The sequence below is a fragment of the Protopterus annectens genome, chromosome 4.part0 (assembly GCF_019279795.1).
Source record: "Protopterus annectens isolate FY-2018-M chromosome 4.part0, PAN1.0, whole genome shotgun sequence".
NCBI classification, from domain to species: domain Eukaryota; kingdom Metazoa; phylum Chordata; order Ceratodontiformes; family Protopteridae; genus Protopterus; species Protopterus annectens.
In genome coordinates, this window is record NC_056733.1 from 1,097,244,761 (window position 1) to 1,097,265,346 (window position 20,586).

Below are 20,586 nucleotides of genomic sequence, written 5' to 3' on the forward strand. Positions count from 1 at the left end.
ATGTACCTCATAAATAAGGCCATCAAATGCAAGACCAGAGAGGTCATAGCTCTGCTGTACTCTGGCCTTATCAGACCACTAATAGAGTACAATGCCACACTGGAGAAAACACAGAGTTTTGTGACTGGTAGAATCCAGGGACTCCAAAATATGGCATTCATGGAAGGACTGAAAGACCAGTCATGCAGGCTACTGAAAGGTGACCTATGCCTGGCCTACACAGTAGTCTCAGACCCTGCCCTACGAGAAATGCTGGACATCTACAAATCAAATAGGACAATATTAACTTGCTCCAGGGATGTCAACCTAGCCTGTGACATAAACAAAACATGCTGGGGAAATAGCTATATCTCCCAGCGATTGACACTCCTCTATAATAGGCCCCCACTGCATGTGAAGCATCGCTCCTCAATGAGTCTATTCAAGTGCAAACTTGACAACTAGATGAGTGATTGTAAATTCACCTCTGGGGTGTCAACTTTGTCCCTCATGGACAGGGCCAGTCGGTGCTGCTCACAAAGTCGCTCTGCTAACAACTACCATCTAACTATGCTCAATAAGGATACTTGTGTTTTTACACAGCTAGGCTTGTAAATGCCCTAGGACCATTAGGCTAGTAACCTCCTATGAAACTATGAACCTATGCAGGCCTCCCAACATCTTCTTTCCAACATGGCCTGCTGATGTCATCCACTATAATTTGACCTTATCCAAGTCCAATAAACCATCTTTAGTTTACTTAATCTGGCTTATAGCACTTTTGTATATAGGTTTTTTGTCAGTGTATAAATATTTGCTGGTTTGTTCTTGACAATATTACTTACTGTTGATCCTATCATTTTTGACAACTGTCTTTACTATGCTGTTTGTATTGTATACAAAACTTTAATAAATATTTCCAAAAAAAAAAAACAAAGGCTTCCAATACCAGTGTAGACACTTGGTGGTCAAAGTTCAGATTGTTCTCTATATTTGTTCCCACTGCTTGCATTACTGGGTTTCAGCATAGCAGGACTGTTGTCAGTGCTGTAATTAATATGGAATTCTACTTTTCAGAAGGACAACATAAAGACACATTTCCGCATTTATTTGTAGACCGTGTAGCTTTGTCACCAATCATTTGTTTGTGTTCGCTCCTCCTGCTGTATGTTGTCATCATAGGTGGACTCAATGATTGCACCCAATATGCAAGAATCAGCAAATGTGGTAAACTAAAAGCTGTATACTGTACCCTGAACTGTTGAGAAACAGATTCCAAACAGTAAAGGTCCAAGCACAGATCCCTGGAGTACACCAGTGATGACAGCTCTACTAGTACAGGTTGATTCACCAACTTTCATGGTATGGGTTCTGTCGCTGAAACAATTGGTTACCCATCTAGTGATGTAAGGGTTAATCCCCAGCTGGGAGAGTTTCACAATGACACCTGCATGGGGGATTGTGTCAAAACCCTAGGCCAGATCATGATAGACAGTGTGCACTGTCATACCTTAATTCAGGCCTATCACACAGAATCAATAAGCTGCGACAACATCACAGATCACTCATGGCATAATTCAGTACATGCACTTTCCTAATATGGTTGAATACAAACTTCAACACCCCCTCACATGGGCTATGTTTCTGTAGAAGGGTGTACATCAACAATCATAAATCCGAGTCGGGGGGACAGCACCTGATGCATGCATGTATACACACATCCTGATTCTCCTCAACTGTGAGGTAGACCAACATGTCATCATGGACCTTTTCTAAATGGACGCTAGTAATATCCCAGCTGTGAGCTGTTAATGCTACATCATCTTTGTTACATCTGATAAATGCCCTCAAAGAGGTCATCCAGGGCATGCATGATGACAGCACTATCATCTTGTGGAACTTTACCAGGCTAAGGCATTTGACACATATCCACACTGAGGTATTCAATCAACATTGTCAGATGTGGCCATAAACAGGTATATCACCAAGTGGGAACCAGTGTATCACAAACATGGCATCTCACTATGTTGACCTGTGTGAAGTGAGCTATGTCTTAGTTCCAGTAATCAGGTCTGTAAATCTGGACTGTCTGCTAGGCCCTTTCATGTCCACTAGTTAAGTGATGGACATCACAGATGACATCCTATGTCCAAACAGCTGCTTGAATAACTACAGATTGTGGGAATCATTGACGCCAGCTGTGATATTAGTATAATGCAGGCAGTATCAACACACACCAAAGATTGCTGCCACAGCCATGGCAACACCTGTAATGATGAAAAAATATGAGGGGATTTGTTAAGTCAGAAAAATAAACACACAACCCAAGTATAATGTGGACATCACACCCCATAATCAGACTATTAGGTATGTGACATGTATTCTGTGGTAGATGGTAAGTGGAATGTCCACCAGTATGTGATGCAGTGCTGAGTGCCCCCTTGTATGTAACAAACGTACTGAGTATGTGAAGGACATCCACATCAGAGACCATAATACATCCATAGTTCCCAGCCTTCATCACACCAATAACTGAGTACAATGCACCCTTCTTCATATATCTCCCTACACACCTTCCATTGATGTGTAACTGAAGTGTACCACCTTTGTCACAGTGAGCTGTCGCACAGCTTATTGGTCATACCTAGGTATTGTTTTTGTGGCATAGACATTGCTGTCTGATGGTGCAGAACACCAATCAAGTTGTTACACCAGATGCATGGCTGTTACCTGTTCTGGGGATGGACATATTACATACATAGGTGTTTGACAGCATTAATGGCCTGGATATCATTCATGACAGTTTGAATTGTGCCATATGTATATATATATATATATATATATATATATATATATATATATATATATATATATATATATATATATATATATATATATATATATATATATATATGCCTTAAAGTTTAAAGATTGTTGGTATTTACAGGTTAAAGGTACGGCTATGGGGGCTACTTTTGCCCCCATTTATGCCGACCTTTTTATGGGATACCTTGAGGCACAATATATTTACATAGACAGTTTTCCTTTTATGACACAGCTGGTTATGTGGCGCCGTTATTTAGATGATTGTTGGGTTATATGGCAAGGGGGTATGGATGAATGGGAAAATTTTAAAAGTTACTTAAATGCTAATGAGCATGGTGTCAAATTTATTGGGAAACTTAATTTATTTACGGTTGATTTCCTAGATGTTAATGTTACTAAAGTGCTGGATGGCACAGTTGTTACTACATTATATAGGAAACCTTTTTCCAAAAATTCTATTTTACATGCCCATAGTTGCCATCCACCCCATACTATTAGGAACATCCCGGCAGCACAATTTCAGAGGATCAGGAAGATTTGTTCTGATCCTAGTGAATATGAAAGGCAAGCATTGGATTTAAAAAATCATTTTTTGGCCCGAGGTTACAATAAAGGCATAGTAGATAAAGCATATAATGAGGTGAAGACTATTAACAGGAGAGATTTGCTACAGGAAGTACAACGTTCCAGGAGGGTTCAGTCCATGGATATAAGATTTATTACTACATATGCAAGTAATACTTATAAAATCAAGGAAGTTATTTCTAAATATTGGCATGTATTATACATGGATCCCTTTTTTTCCACTATGTTAAAATCTACATGTGAGTTTGGATATAGAAAGGGGAAGTCAGTGGGACAACATTTGTCATCATTTAAGAAAGGCCAGGGCCCCAAGGCAGAGATTAGTTCTATGGCTAAAGGTAGTACATACTGTGGACATTGTAAATATTGTAAATTGATGTCTAAGACACGCTCTTTTACTTCAGTTAATACTCGTAAAGTGTACGATATTAAGAGTCTTATTAAATGTACTAGTTCATGGGTTGTGTATATGGCAGTATGTCAGTGTGGGGCATTTTACATTGGACAGACCTCATGTACATTGAAACAGAGGATAGCCCTTCACATAAGTGACATTAAATGCAAAAGGACACGTAGTGCTTTGTATAAGCACATTTTGGTGCATTCTACAGCACATTTTGTTTTTGTGGGGATTGATATGATCACCACACAGGTGACCAATGAAATAGTAAGGCATAATATCTTGACGACCAAGGAGCGTAGATGGATAGTCAATTTAGGGGCCCTTTTTAAACCTGGCCTTAATGATCAGTGGTGAATGGTAATATAGGTTTTATATTTTAGTCACAGGTTTGGTTCAGATTATGATTATTAGAGTAGAAGTATGTGGGCAGGTTTATATGCATACGTTTATGTGGGTGTGCATTTCTGGGTGCGTATACACACATTCATATGTGTATATTTGTCCTGATATATGAGATTAGGGTGTATATATGTGCATATATACTTGCATGTATGTATTTATCTATATATTTTGGTATTTAGATATAGGTGGGTTTATGGGGTTTGCGTATAGTTGTTGATAGTGAAATCCCTCTTTTTTGGTCTTTTGTTTTTTTGTTTTGGGTTTTTGTTATATATGACCATATGCAATAATTAATTATACCATGGGTGGTGTGATATTAATAGATAATGTTTTGTTCTATCAAAAAAGTTATTAATAAATATTAAGTTTTATTTAGATATCACTACTACCGGATGTGTAATAAATATTTCTGCATTTGGTTATGTGTATGTGTTATAACAATGTCCAATACAGGAAATATTATTTAAATTTTTATGTAAGCATGTCACTTTAAATATGGTCGTTGGTATGTATATTTAAACCATGACACATATGCGTTCAAGCACACACTGATGATGCTTTCGAGCGAAACCGGTCTGTGGGGCAGACTGTGCTGGCAATAAATGCTTTGAACCTTCGTGTGGCCCCCTTTTTCTGTGTGCTGGGAGTGCTTTTGGGATTACATATCTTGTTTTTTTTCCGTGCACCAAGTAATGGCACATACAGGTATAGTAGTGTCCCTCCTAACACCACCAGAAGATGTTACAGTTGCAGGACAGTGAGCATGATTACCCTCATAGAGTGTGTCTGCACCATAATAGTTGTACAATTGTATTTGTGCAGAATCATATCTTATCACTCTAAATCTCATATATTATGTCAGAGGCATGGGAATACTGGTGGTATTATTCTTATATTATCCATTATTGTAGTTGGCTCTTTTAATGTTGTCCATAAGCCTTTACCTGTGTTCCACTTGCAGGAGACCTCTGCTGAGATTACACTCATAGTCAGGCAAATCAGTTTGCACAGCTTCACAGTGTGCACCCTATCCCAGTTGTATGTCAGATCCCTGATAGATGTCTTCTGCATTATTCATGTAAGGATGCTTATCTCACACATTCTCCCCATTGTAATGTCACTTTGTGTAACAGTCACATAATACACATTTTTACTGTGCATTCCCTACTGTACCATATAGATAAGTAATTGGTGTTGTTGCTACAGCCATCTTCCACTGACAAGCCCTCATCTGCTGCACATTAGGTTGTTTCACCTGTCTTCTTTCCCTGTGTTCATTCCTACAATTCATCTGTGTGTCCCTATTCAATACACACACTTCCCCTGAGTGTTTATTTTACCTAGCAGCCCATGTACCCCGACACTTTGTTTACACAACTTCACTACAGAATGCCAAGAATGGGATTTCACAATAATCTATACTGTAGATATACTGTCCTGTGTTTGGACCATATACTTCTCATTCATACCTCTCAACTATCCAGATATTCACAGGATGTGCAGATGTGTTCCTTATCAAATTTTAGATTTCTGTCACATTACTGGAATGATCTCAGGACTGATGTGACTCAATATTACATACATTGTAATAGCCACTCAACTCTCCAGATTTTGCAGAATGTCCACATTTTAGTCTCATATTTTTATCTTTTCCTTATAAAATTTTGGTTTTCTGACAAATCATTGGCATGTCATTGCAGATTGAAGTCAGAAAATAATAACAGACATTTTTGTTTCAGATGTCATGCTCTTCAGAAAATTTATGCTACAGTAAAACTTATTATTTTATCAACTTTCTAAGTTTGTAAAAGCAATATTTCAAAAATGTCCCTGTTTTGGGCCTTTGTCCCTGGGCCTTTATTTATGGCTTTGTCTAGATTACTTGCTCTAAGAGGTTGAGAGGTATATTTGTGTTTCATACTTCAAATCCTTCAGAACATGTATCTTAATACAAACCCCTTGTAATTCTAGGACACTTCTATAGGGCATGTATGTCAAATATGCACCTATTTCTGGGTCATTGTCCCCGCATTATGTTGGCCTTTGTCCAGATGTCTTGCACTAAGGGATTGAGAGCTATCTGTGAAGCCCTAGTGATCATTGTGGCATTTTGCACAAAACCACAAACTGTTAGGGCTCTGGTTTCAACAGGTGTGCTATCTGTGTTCGCGTATATAGTTTCTTTGCTGGCAACACTGTTGCCAGTCACAAAACCTAGCTTAAATGCAGTACACAGAATGAATATGCATTGAACACTGCTGCTTATTCCATATACATGCAAAATGTGTGTAGGCTTTGCAGGAAGCCTACACAGAGTGTACTGAATCCCGGGAAAGAATTTCATGATGTTAAAGCACCATCACAAGCCACCATCATCAGACCTCTATTATACTAGATGGATTACATATACTATTCGAAGTGGAGAATATTCATATTTTTATGTTAACTTCTCAAACTTGTAGTACAATTTCACCCACTATGCCCATTACCATAATACAACTGGCATCACCCACAGTCAGATATCTGCATAGTGCAAATGTGTTGTAGCCATATAAGGTTACATTTTTATCTGAGGTCAAGAGGGCTTTGCTTGTAAGGCAAAATATCAAGTACTAACAATTTCTTATTTTTCTTATAGCAGCCATGACAGATTCTTCACTGCAAACCAACATCAGGACACAAAATATAAAGGTCCATACCAGCTCCATCCCACTATAAAGAGGCTCTAGGTTGATCCTTTACCGTTTGTGTCTTTGCAGTAATGTGCAGTGAAAAATGTTTGCATGGATGTTATAATGAAAAGAAAAAATGCCTAGCTTATAATACTTGTATTACCAACCAGGACTACCATGAGCTAATCCAGTGCAGTCACTTCAAAGATCAACAAAGACTCCTCAGAGCATCTGAACTCAACTCACAACTGCAAGCAACAACTGCTTGAAAATGACAACTTTAGTATGCAATCAAGTATTCAAGCTTGTCAAGTTACAAAGAACTAAAACAAATTGAGTTTCATTTAAAAAAAGAATTTTTTGCAGAGCCTGTGAGACCAGACCATCACAACTACACTGCAGTTTGAGCACATTGCTCCTTCATGAAGTGAGAAACAGCCATCTCAAGGTGTATAAGGACTTGGGTACAGTTCTAGGCAAGGGATTATGAAGAATATAAGATAGCTAGCCTATACACCTTTAAATAGACACACTAAAAAGACTATGCCTTCCTTTTCATACACTTAATGTAGCTTACCTCACAAATCAAACAAAGCTGCACATGATAATCTTGTTGCAAATTTGTGTCGTCTTGTTCGGTCATCAAGACTAGACTTAAAGGAAATGAAAGCAATACTGTAATTGCTCTCTAATGGTAACTTATTCCATGGACTGGGAAAACTTTGAGTTAGGAAACAAAGTGAGACACAGGTTACCTCAGTGTGTCCTACAGGATACAGAGTATAAGGAGAGTTGTAATCTATCAGAGCAGACATTGCAGCAATTATGAAATGGGCAACGGTAATATGAGCCACTGACTTCTGGCCACCCTAACTATATCCCTTTTGAGCCAGGTGACTAATAATGTGGGCCCTAGAAGACTTGACTCTGAAGGATGGAAATGGGTAACCATTGTTTTTCAATCATGCTGAAGGAGGAGAGTGTATGTGTCCATGGACATTTTTACTCCTAATAAAGCTGTACTGGAGACCAGGGAACTAACAGGATAATTAGCTCCTTAGAGAAGTAGGCTTGCTTTAATGAGTACTCCCTTACATCAGCAAAAGATGTCCTGGCACTGTACAAGTTACACCCCAAATGGTATAGAAGATACCCATATGCATAAGAGGATACTATGCAGAACAGACAATCAAACTACCTAGGATGATGGATACTTGCCCCTTAAGTCTCACTTCTGTTGCATCTACTATGATTGGCTGGAATAGCTAGAATGAGTGAACAAATGGGCCAAATGAATGATAAGTAGGAGTTACATGGTCATATGGAGAGGAAAAACAAGGAAATTGTAAGGTCCACAAGGGTCTCTTGTAATGGCCATAATGTTTTTCAGATACGAAAGTACTAAAGAATATACAAATATGTAACATGTCACCTGTCTGTTAAAAATGCCTTCCATTGATAAATACAAAGCAATATTAACAAAAGATGTAAACAAATCTAAAAAGTGTTTAAATATGACATTTCAGCACTCATGCCATTAAGCCCTCTGGAGCAGAACGGTAATTTATCTCAGGCAAGTACCTATCCCCTTACTGTTGTTTCATGGCCTGAACATCCCTGGAACCATATATAAGCATTTTCAGATGCACCACTGATTAAATCTCTAACTATAGCACTCCATTCATCTTCCACAAGTACTACCTCATGTGTATATTGAAGGCCATCTTCTTTAAAGTTTCTACTTGTGGCTTTTGTCTACACCCTAAATTATCTAGGATGTATAACTATGCATTAGACCAATGCTGGAGCTGTGCATCTACGGTCCATATATTTTGGAACATGGTTGATTTTAATCCGTAGCACTGAGAATAGCTTCTGGTCTTCTACTAAGTCTTGTTAAAGCAACTGGAATATTTCACTATTGAGCCTGTATGGTAGTGTCTAAATCCTATCTGAAACATTTTTGTGTCTTTTTTTAGGCAGCAAGAAAAACAAATCTGTCATCTCCATTTTTTGTTTAATATGCAAGGTCTTGTATTACTTTCTGAAGCACTAGTTAAAAGTTAGCAAATGATTTTGACACTAAGGCACAAAGCGATGGGAATTTCCCTTTATAGAGAATAGCTTTCCCACATAAACATTTCTAAGGTCACTGAATTTTGCATCTTTATTTTATACAATTAGTTCAAATATACTGAAGTTCAGGATGACTATTCATATTCTTTGAGTTGTTGTAATCATACAGTTGGCACAACTGATTTAAACTGTTACAAAATGCACTGGTTTCCCATTAGAAAAAGTTGGAGTTTTCAGCTACACCCAAATGTACCATGTGGGGGACACCTCCTTCTCATTACCAAGGGGAAATCCTTACTGTAATTAGTTGGAGAGGAAGTGAGCAGAGGAGATGTCAGTGTGTCCCAGCATAGCTCTCAAACGTCTACGTCCACAGCATGGAACACTACCTCTCAAAATGTGGAATAAATAGGCAAAATGTGAAACACTTTAAACTAGAAATCTCACAAGGTGTTTATGTGTGTGTTTTCACTTACAAAAATGTTTTTTGATGAGTTAACATGTTCCAGTATTATTTGCCAGGGATATCAGTAAAAAAAATAACACCAAATGTGTGTCAGACCCTTGCAATGGGGAACAGTGAGGAACATGGACTTTTTAACACTCAAAATAAGGGACAGTCTTCATAATGTGGTACACTTGGCAGGTATGTGTTCCATCCGGTATGCTGCTTTCCTAGCAACTGATTGAGAAAAAGGGTTTTTTTTGGAGTTTTTTCCCATGCCTCTCAAATGTCCTTGATTTCCAGGAATGTCCCTCATTTTGACTCAAATTTTGCCTCTTTCTCTCTTAATCCCTCATAAAATGAATGACTTCTGGAGAAAAAAGTGGTGAATTACCCTTAATGAGTAACTACTATAATTAAGCAATAACGGACGACATGGTGTGGTATGTTGAAGATTTACCCTCAGTTGGTGTGGTTTAATCATGAGGGCAAAGCCCGAGTGATTAAACAAAGGCAAAAGTGGGTAAATCTTCAATATACCACAACCACGGAGTCGGCTATTGCTATTATACAATGACATTATTTAAGAAAAAAAATACTTACTTTTCTTAAATAATGTCTTTGTATAACGTCAGATTACTGTTCTTCCGCTGGTTGTGGTATACTGCTTCTTCATTTTGATGTACTGCTTATACGTATGGAACTTGCATTCCCATGCATACCCGGTATATCAATGCTTTGAAATAGAAGCAATGGAGAAAAGAAAGTCTCTGTTGCTCCGTTTTCTTTTTTTTTAATTGTAAACAAAAAGGTTTTGGGGCACTTTATGCCAACGGAAAAAAGTCTGGGCGACTGGACCTTTTTCCGCTGGTATATTGTGGGATTTACAATGGGCACATTGTTTGGGCTGGGCCAATCAGCGTGCACATTTTTGAATATTAATAGGGAGTCATTGTATAATTACAATTATTGACTTCTTTTACTTGAGAAAATGCATATTAGTTCACATTCTCTTATTCTAGCAACATCTCATGTTAACAGTGCTAATATTTTAAAACTGTCCCTGATTATTTCTGGATTTCCCACTAATTTGATTGAGATTTGTCCCTGATTGGTTGAGACCTATGTGTGCCGCCAAAAAGCCCTCGTGCTCTATATGAGCACATGCAACAACACTAGTGTCATTGGTCTCCACCAATCATAGCTAGTCCTTAAGTTGAAACTCCACTTCTGCCTTGCCGTAGGAGAACTGAAAAAAAAAAAACATTAACTCCTCCTCATCCCCTTCATCGCCTCGGAGGAACAGTCTCCTTAATGGGTCCGGAGATGTTGTCAGGGTTCTATTATTTTAAATACAGATGTTGTCTGAAGAGGTAATGCTCTCTTTTCAGAGAAATTCTCTTCAGTTAAGTGTCCTTAATCTAAACTAAAATAATTGATTATGCTCTTCCATTACTTTACAGAGTTCTTAAAAACATGGTTTTCCAATGTTTCAGTGATGTAAAATTCACTAAGGACACTAACCCAAATGAAAGTTTTCTCAGCAAGACTTTCTGAAATACTGCACCGTATGACAAAGAGGGCAAAAACCTTGTGACTCTGCAGATCCCTTAATCAGCTCTGATATTATTGTAGACATGTGAAAAAGATTGCATACAGAAATCTCGGACAACAGTAACACAAAGGAAAACCACAACAGTGCAAAATAATAAACAACGTCTGACACCTCTAAGGAAAGGCAGAACCCAGTGGCAGATATTCTTTCACAATGTGTGGTATGAAGCTAGACTTAGAGTCTTCATTAAACCATGTGCCTACCATGCCCCTCAACTGTCCAGATTTTCACAGAATGTCCATATTTTTGTCTGTTTTTGTCTGTTCCTCATAAAATTTGTGGCTTTCTGGCAAATCATTGAGAACTGATATCACTTTAGTTTGAGTTTCAGGCTTCATATTCTTCAGAAAATGCACGCTAACACAGCATATGTTATTTATTTATTTATTTGTAGTTTGTTTGCCAGGATGGTCCATTGGGCCCAGGGCCACAAGGAGCCGGGTTTCAATGGAGTCCTGGGGAGAAAAGCTCCAGAAAAGTACAAATTGCAGATTACACATAGGGATACAAGTTACAGATTCAAACATAAGATCTACAAAGTTCACATATTAAGTAAGCCTGAAGAAATAAACGATCAATGTCAATTTTTTTCTAGCAACTTTCCAAGTTTATAAGGGAAATATTTAAAATTTGTCCCTATTTTTATTCCCTTGCCCCTATTTTTATTCCCTTTCCCCCCACCACCACCATTATTGTTGGCTTTGTCCAGATTTCTTGTGCCAAGAGGTTGACAGGTATGGTGCCAACCCACTGGAAAATACAAACAGCTTTTAAAGAATGTTGGTAAAACTCAAAGAAGAAAAAAAGACTAACAGCTTTTTTAGTTAGAGAGCAAACTCTCGTTTTCCATGATAAGTCTGTATAAAACTGATCAGAGCATCCTTCAAGGAGAATGTAGCTGTTTCTACCAACTCCAATCCTGAAGGTGCTCTTAGATAAAATATGGGTTACCAAGGAATAGGTTCTGTTTTACAAGATGTTAAATAAAGTCAGACGCTTTATGTTTGTCCACGTGTCTGCCCAATGTCACTTAAGAATAAATTAAGCATCTAGTTTGGTGGCATATTCGAGAGAGGCGCTTGTAGTCAGCTGGGTATAGCCACCCATTTTATTCATTATCTAATTGTTAATATTTATGAAAAACAAGCCGTTGTTTACAGTTTAGTTTCCAACAAACTTGGAAAGGAAGGCTGTTTTGCAAGGCTATGCATGTAGGTTATATTAACTAATTGCAGCTAATGTTATGACTATTTAATTGGGTTCACGGGTAACTATTAGGCAAAGTACCCTTGTAAACCCTGTTAAGCTAACCAATTTACCTTTCAAAAGTAAAAAAAAAAAAAAATCATTAGTCTTGTGCCTAGCCTACATCTCAGCTGTACAGATTTCGCAGAATGTCCATATTTTCTTTCATGGTTTTCTTCCTTTTTATAAAATTGTGGTTTTCTGGCAAATCACTGGCAAAATAATTAAAAACTATAGTTAGAAAATAATGACGGGCATTTGAGTTTCAGACTTCATAACCCTCAGAAAATTCATGCAAAACTTGTTATTCTATCAACTTTCTAAGTCTGTAAGAGCAATATTTAAAAATTGTCCTTAATTATTTCTTGCTGTAAGAGTTTGAGAGGTGTGCTATGAGGTAAACATCTCAACCATTATAGCAATCCCCAATCCTCATAGTAACTGCCCCATCACAAATGTATTTCACATTTCACTCAGAGGCAGAATTAACACGTTTTATAAAACCGGTCGTTGCAATTTTCGTTTTACGCACTGTAGGTCGCTCTTTGCTTGTGTGGTGAAATGTTCCCACTTAACATCTGAGCTAACATTGATCAACACAGAAATAATAAAGTGACTGCCAGTACAACTACAAGCAGTGTATAAAAGCAGGGTGTGAAGAGGACTTGTCTCGTTCTTAGGTTTTAGACGGTCACTTTGTTCGTTAAAAGAGCCGTTGTCCTGTAATGGGTAAAGTCAGCAATCCCAGGTGGAAGTGTTACCGGCACCAATTATTTTTCTTCCTATTTTATACGTTTCAGTCCTTAACCTCAGCTGTCATACGGTATTCGGTCCCAGAAGAAATGGATCGTGGCTCTTTTGTTGGACATCTTGCAAACGACGTGGGCATACCTCGTACAGATGTGGCAGCTCGTCGGCTCCGCATATCCTCATCATCAAAGAACCGATTTTTAAATATTAATTCTGAGACCGGAGATTTGTTCCTGACAGAGAGAGTAGACAGGGAGGAATTGTGTGATAAAATGCCTTCGTGTATTTTGGCATTTGAAGCTGTTGTTGAAAATCCTTTTCAAGTATTTGCTGGAGAAGTTGAAGTTCAGGATATCAATGACAATCCTCCGGTGTTTGTGCCTGATGATATTAAATTAAGTTTGAGTGAAACCACATCTCCAGGAGCCCGTTTTCCATTGGTGCAGGCGGAGGACCCCGACGCTGGTGTAAATTCACTGCTCGATTATGATCTTAACCTTAATGAATATTTCTATTTGGTTGTGACGGACAGAGAAAGTGGTCAATACATTGAGCTTGTTCTTAACAACAGTTTGGATTACGAGAAGCAGATGGATCACTTCCTCACACTCACAGCAAAAGATAATGGGATCCCACGGAGATCGGGTACCGCTCGGGTACAGATTATTGTTCTTGACTTTAACGACAACGCACCTGAATTTAGTCATGCCGTTTACAGGACTAGCTTGAAAGAAGATGCACCAAAAGGCAAGTTAGTAGTTAAAATAACTGCGGTAGACATTGATGGGGGGTCAAATGGAGAGGTAAGATATACCTTTAAAAAAATCACGGACGCAGCGCGGTATTTGTTTAAACTGGACACAGTTAGTGGAGAAATAGTCCTGCAGGGGATTTTAGATTATGAAGAAACAAAATGGTTTGAAATTACAGTTGAGGCTAAAGATGGCGGTGGCCTCACTGCCCACAGCAAGGTACATATTGATATTCTCGATCATAATGATAACGCACCTCAGATAACATTTTCCTCGGTTTCTAATGAAATTTCAGAAGATGCCGTTCCCGGCATTGCTGTTGCATTTATAAATATTGCTGACCTAGATTCCAGTAACAATGGTGAAACTAGTTGTTACATAGAAGAAAATGTTCCGTTTAAGCTAATACCCTTATACAAGAATTATTACACATTGGAGTTAAATGGGTCGCTGGACAGAGAAAAGACTCCTGAATACAATATTACAATCACAGCTATTGATAAAGGCTCACCGCCTCTTTCATCTGTAAAGACCATTTCCCTCAAGATTTCTGACATAAATGACAACCCCCCTCAATTTTCTAAGGCCATATACACTGCATATGTAAAGGAAAATAACCCACCCGGGCATGTAATTTTGACAGTGGAGGCTAAAGATACTGACTGGAAGCAAAATGCTCAGGTTACTTATTCCATTGTCCCGGGTTATGTTGGGGAATCTTTGGTTTCCACATATGTCTCCATTAATCCAGATAACGGTAACATTTATGCTTTGCGTTCTTTTGATTATGAGGCATTCAGAGACTTTTATATAGTGGTTAAAGCAGAAGACAGTGGTTCACCACCCCTTAGTACCAACGTTACGGTCAACCTCTTCGTTCTGGATGAAAATGACAATGTTCCAAAAATCCTGTATCCAACGCCCAGTGACGAAGCTTCTGTGGGGATAGAGATAGTGCCTCTAATGGCGGAAACAAATTATCTTGTGACTAAGGTGGTAGCAGTGGATGCTGACTCCGGACAGAATGCTTGGCTGTCCTACCATTTGTTGAAAGCCACAGATCCTAGTCTTTTCAAAGTAGGATATCACACTGGTGAAATTAGGACATCCCGTCCTGTTCTAATGAAGGAGCCAGTGAAGCAGACTCTGTCTATCATTGTGAAAGATAATGGGCAACCATCACACTCTTCCACAGCCACGGTCACCATACTTGTTTCAGACTCCAACAACTTCCCTCAACCACTTTTGGATGACATCAAACCATCAGAAAACAGAGCCCAGGACTCGAGTCTGACCCTTTATTTGATTATTTCTGTTATTTGTGTGTCTGTTTTGTTTCTTTCTTTCATTATAATTATTTTTATTATCAAGTTTCACAGATGGAGGCAATCATCCTTACTTAAGCCACCATTTGTAAATTACAACCTTGGACACCCTTCAGACTTTGGCGAAATAGAGCCAATGGGACATATTCGGCTACCTTGCGTACAGAAAGCTTGCTTAACGTCTAATTCTGGAAGGAGTGAGTTTCAGTTTATGAAGCCATATGGACTTGATACATTGGGAAACAAAACATTTATTACTGACACTGATCGATCAGAACCTCATCCAGAAGATATTGTATGCAGAAAGTAATGTTATCTACCAGGTGAGATCCATTATCAAATATATATTTGCTTTAAAAACTATTACAGTTATTCATTTTCCTACTAAAATTGTGCCTATGCCTTGGTTTTACTTGTTCACAGAGTTGTTTTTTATAAACCACAAATAGTCCCACCACAAAAAAAGATTTTAGCTACTTCTGGCATAAGCAATTATCCAAAGAAAACAGCAAAAAACAGTTTATAGAATGTGTATATAACTACATTAACAAATAAAGGAAATATAATTCATGTTTCAGTCAATAATGTTTGATCTACAATTTGTTTTCCAGATATCACATCTCCATTATTTAATCTGTACTAAAATGTATATAAATCAACTGAGGCTCAAATTAAATGTTTGATTTTTTACCAGTTTCCATTTGTGTTCCATCATGTAACTTAAAATTCCCAGTCACACTGTAAGATGATCTGTAAACTACACTTTTTACTTATTTATTCATTTGTTTGTACTTGAGTGGGTGGATTTCACAAAGAACCTTTTCAGTGAATGACTGGAAAGCATATTAACATTAGATTCAGGCATATGCAAAGAATTTCATGTCTTGACAATATACAACAGCATGTTACCTATATCACTTCAAGAATCATTCAAGATTGTCTCCCTCAAGTACTCATGGAGCACAAGAAACAGAATATTGCTTCCCTAGGCAGTCCATTCTGATGTAATTACACTACATAAATAATTTAACCAAGCATAGCCTCTATACTCAGATAAGCACCTTTTTAGAGTAAATCAAAACTACTACAGCTTATAGAGGTCAGAAGATGGTAAAACTAATCAAACATCTGCTTATAATAGAGATCTATCTACATTTTCCTTGGAACTGAGGCATTTATTTTTACAGTAGTTTATATTTAATGGCTGAGGGACAAAAGCTGGAAATGACATATGCTACTCAGGTGCCAGAACAGCATTTGGGGAAACACATATTTTAATATGATGCACAATAAGTGATTGAAGTATGAGGCTATGAATATAAAATAAAAGTTTATAGATAATCATTCCAGTTGTACTGGGGTTCTTGAAATGCCAATTATCTGAATAAGTTTAAAGTGAAGTGTAACATAATTGAATTGGGGCCATGCAGTAGGGGCTAAATTAATTTTTTATGTTCTTATGATATAGTAATCTTGTTTTGATAACCACTTTCCCTCCTGATGTTTGTGTCAACTCTAACTGGTAGCAATGGCATTGATTTGGTATATTGAAGCATGGTTGCTGTTATTAATACAATCATAACTGGATAATTTATTGACAATACCAAGGTGCTTGTAGTTTAATTTCTTTTTATTCATTGTTAACCAGGTAAGCCCACTATATGGAAATGCCCTTTTGCATGGGCAGCACATGGAGAAATGTCTGGTTAAGTGACTTGCTTAGAGTTATAGAAGAGGCAAATGTAGATGGAAGAAATTGAGCCATGTATCCAGGATTACAGGAAGCAGTGCAGTAACATTTCAGAACTTTAATCATCTGTGCTAACTGCCAGGGAAAATTGCCAAGGGAGAGCGTGAAAGTTGAGGATTTATAGCATTTTATTTTTAAAAAAATAAACATTTTGCAGACCTGCTTTAATCAACACTTCATGTTGCATATAAACAGAGTCTACTTGTGGCTTATCTTCAGAAAAATTTCAGACTGAAAATTTTTGTATAGAATACAGGAACATGCTTTAGTGATCAGAAAACATGATAGCAGCAATGCTTTAGCAAAACACTGTTTGTGTTGCCCTGATTTTTAGAAAGTTGTCTTTTTAGTAGTTGAAAAGGTAGACACAAAGACATTCATTGATGGGTTTAACTACTACTTGGAGTGGCAGGAACTTAGATGGCAAGTGTTTTTAAGAGCGGATTTCTCTCAAGGTTTTAATGAGACTATATTCATGAAAAGTCTTCTTAAATACAAGATTATTTAAAAGTTTCAATATTGTGTACATATTTAATGTTTTTAGGATTTATGTATTTGAAAGTGCATTTTGATTTAAACCAATCAGCTTAGTGTTTGGTCATTTTTAACCAATGAGGTTAGTGTGTATGATTTAAATTGTTAAATGAGCTGCATTGGGTCGTTTCAAAAGTGATGTCATTTTTAAATGGTGTATATAAGACAAACTATTTCTGGTTTAATTATTTGTTTTCTGAAGAAGTTCTAGTAAAGAATGAGAGATCTAAAACATTCCTTCAGTTCTGTGTGGTGATTCTATTTCTCCATGGTTGAGTTTTTGCTACATCCGGCCATGTGAAAAAAGGGTTTGGAGTGTCAGTATATTAGATCTAATACTAATATTAAGGGTATTCAATAATCATTTAAATTCTAAAATTCAGCTATTTGCAGATGACATTTTATTAACTTTGAATTGTTATAGTTGTTCTGTACAAGCTTTATTTGAGAGAATAGAAGTCTTGCAAAAGATATCTGAACTTAAATTTAAAGATGATAAAACAAAGATATATAGTTCTAGATAATAACACTAAGAACTTAGGGATTAGTTTATCAGATAATATTAGTGATACATCAACAATTAATTTCACCAACATTTTAAACAAAATAAAACATCTCATAAATAAATAAATGAATAGGCAAACAAACAAATAAATAAATAAATGGAATATTTTTTACAATGGAAGAGAGATTTTCTCTAATTAAAATGATTATTCTTCCAATAATACTATATTTTATACAAGCCATATAATTTCCTCTTTCTAAAGAATGTATAAGACAGTTTAATACATTGATGTTGAACTTTTATGCTTTTACAATAAATCTAGACTTGCACTTAAGTCATCACTTAAAGGATTGGACAGTTAGTGGTATAGGACTTCCAGATATAGAAATATAGGTATTAAAGTCAATTATTTAGACAGTAATGTTATGGTTAAACTTTAGTTATTCTGCTAAATGGAAATAAATACAATAAATAATTTGGTTAAAGTCATACTACTCAATAGCAACCCTACACAGTAAAATGTTATCTAATAATTTTATTTGATTAGTAAGGTAATATATTTTGGAGAGCAAAAACAAATCAATATGTTCCTGGTATATAACTAATATGTTAAATATATATTTAAACAATTTATGAATAGAAATCCAGGATTTAAAACATGGCCATTTCTATTATTTTCTATAGCGTGTACACAAAATAATTTTAGCAGTTTTAATGTTCCAAAAATGACTGAACTCTGGAAAATGTAATATATTAGCATCGACTAATGAACTCTGAGAACTACTCTCTATGGATTATATTAAGAATAAATATGATATACATAGGGAAATCTGGTTAGAAATACAAACTTTTAGACAATTTATTATTAATAGACTTGAGTTAATGCATTTAAATATTAAAAATTCTGTTCCACTGTTTATAGAATCTATGATTATTTTTGGAAATCAAACTGTTATATGGAAAAGGTACTTATCTAAAATACATAAAGTAGTAAAAAATTCAAAATTATATTATAAAGAAAGTTTGGGGGGTTATTATAGATTAATTAATAATCAAGTTCCTAGTGAGAAAATTAAAAAAAAATGTTAATATCACCAAAACAAACTATCCTTTCATTGCAGTGGAGGTTATTCTCCTGGAAATGTATGCAAAGAAGTTTTATTCCTCCCCATAAAATGGAACTAATGTTTAAAAAAGATATTGGATACTGGAGGTGTAAATTAAAGTTAAAAGTAGATTGGCAACATATGTTTTATTATTGTGTATTGCTCAAGTCATTCTGGGAAAAAATTAATTTTTTGCAAGTTATTTTTAATGACAGTTTTAATTTAACTAAATCTTTATTTTTGTTTAATGTTCCAATAACTAAATGTGTTGCCAGATCAAAATATTCTCTCTTATGGAGTTTACTAGCTGTTGCACATAAAGTAATTACTGCATACTGGAAAAATGAGATAACTACTTCATTTAAAGTGTTCAAGAATATTTCAATGAATGTTTCTCAACTAGAATTATCTACAGTCAAGACAAGAACAGATATAATCACTTCATATTACAATTCGTGGTTAAAAGTTAGAGAAGTACTAGGAAAAATCAAAGATAATAGAACATAAAGTAGAATTATAAGTTGATCAGTAATTGTTTTTGCTTAAGTAGACACCTTTTGTAATTTTTTTTTATTTTTTATTTGCTGCTGTGAAGTTTATTCATTATAATAGTTACTTTTGTTCTAAAAATATTTTTGTTTGGAATTGTTAGATGTTTTAAACTTTAATAAAATGTTTTGACTTAAAACTGGATTATTCAAAATGCTTTCAAATAAATAAATAATTTAAAACATTCCTAGCTACTGGAAAAAGAATTGCTGTTTTGTTTTTACCTTTATGTGTGTGTGCATGTGTGTATGTACACCGGTAGTCTGTTCCATAGTCAACTGGAAATGGTGCCTTTCTTCCTGGAAAAGACAAGCAGCAATTGCCAGTAAATACTATCAGTTCACAAAAGTTACTTTTTGACAGAAAAAAACACAGTAAAAAGTACTTTAAAATGCAACACCAGCCCCACAAATGTAAAATCAATATCATTTCTCCAAAGAAAAATGTTTTCATTTACTTTATACCACTTTTAAAACAACAGAAAAAACAAGCACTCCATTTAAGAGAATATTACAGTCTAGCATCCTTTCTTGTTCAGCTGGTTAATCTGGGAATCTTAAGACAATGTTACAATTGTCTCATATCAAAAGCTTGAACAACTCTCCTCCTTCCTACTAAGGGTTTTGGCACATATACTTGTGAGCTCAGATGCAACTATATAGCCAGACTGGAGGCTGAAGCTCTCAACTCAGGACTGGCAAGACCAGACAGGAGGTGGTACAACCCACACCCAAAGCTAAAACTGCAGTCACACATAAAACCACCACTACTACAAACCAAACACATATAAAACTCACAAAGACATAACCCCGGAGGGCTCTTATAAAAACTTTCCAAATGTATATGACAACAGAGGCCTCCAAAGCAGACACCCAGACCATGAATACACCCCCAAAAGCATAACACCTACAAATTACACTTGAATTAGGTGTGTCACACAATCACAGCCCCTAAGGCAAAATACTATGCCAGAGACATTAGTAATAGGTGACTCTATAGTCAGACACACCGACGCTCCAACCAGGCTATATATGTCTCAGGAGAGGTTTAGCTGCCTATCTGATGCT

The 20,586-nt window shown here is 36.4% G+C and overlaps 2 protein-coding genes across 2 annotated transcripts in view; both read left to right on the forward strand.

Annotated features, from left to right (window-relative positions):
• The window catches only part of LOC122799780 (protocadherin gamma-A4-like), a 639,989-nt gene that overhangs the window by 415,346 nt on the left and 204,057 nt on the right, over positions 1-20,586 (forward strand). The window lies entirely within an intron of this gene.
• LOC122799784 (protocadherin gamma-A4-like) overlaps positions 12,930-20,586 on the forward strand; it is a 211,714-nt gene continuing 204,057 nt past the window's right edge. The window contains exon 1 of the mRNA XM_044069078.1: positions 12,930-15,398. Coding sequence (XP_043925013.1) covers positions 12,974-15,385 — 2,412 coding nt within the window. The 5' untranslated portion in view covers positions 12,930-12,973 and the 3' untranslated portion in view covers positions 15,386-15,398. The remainder of the gene's footprint in view (positions 15,399-20,586) is intronic.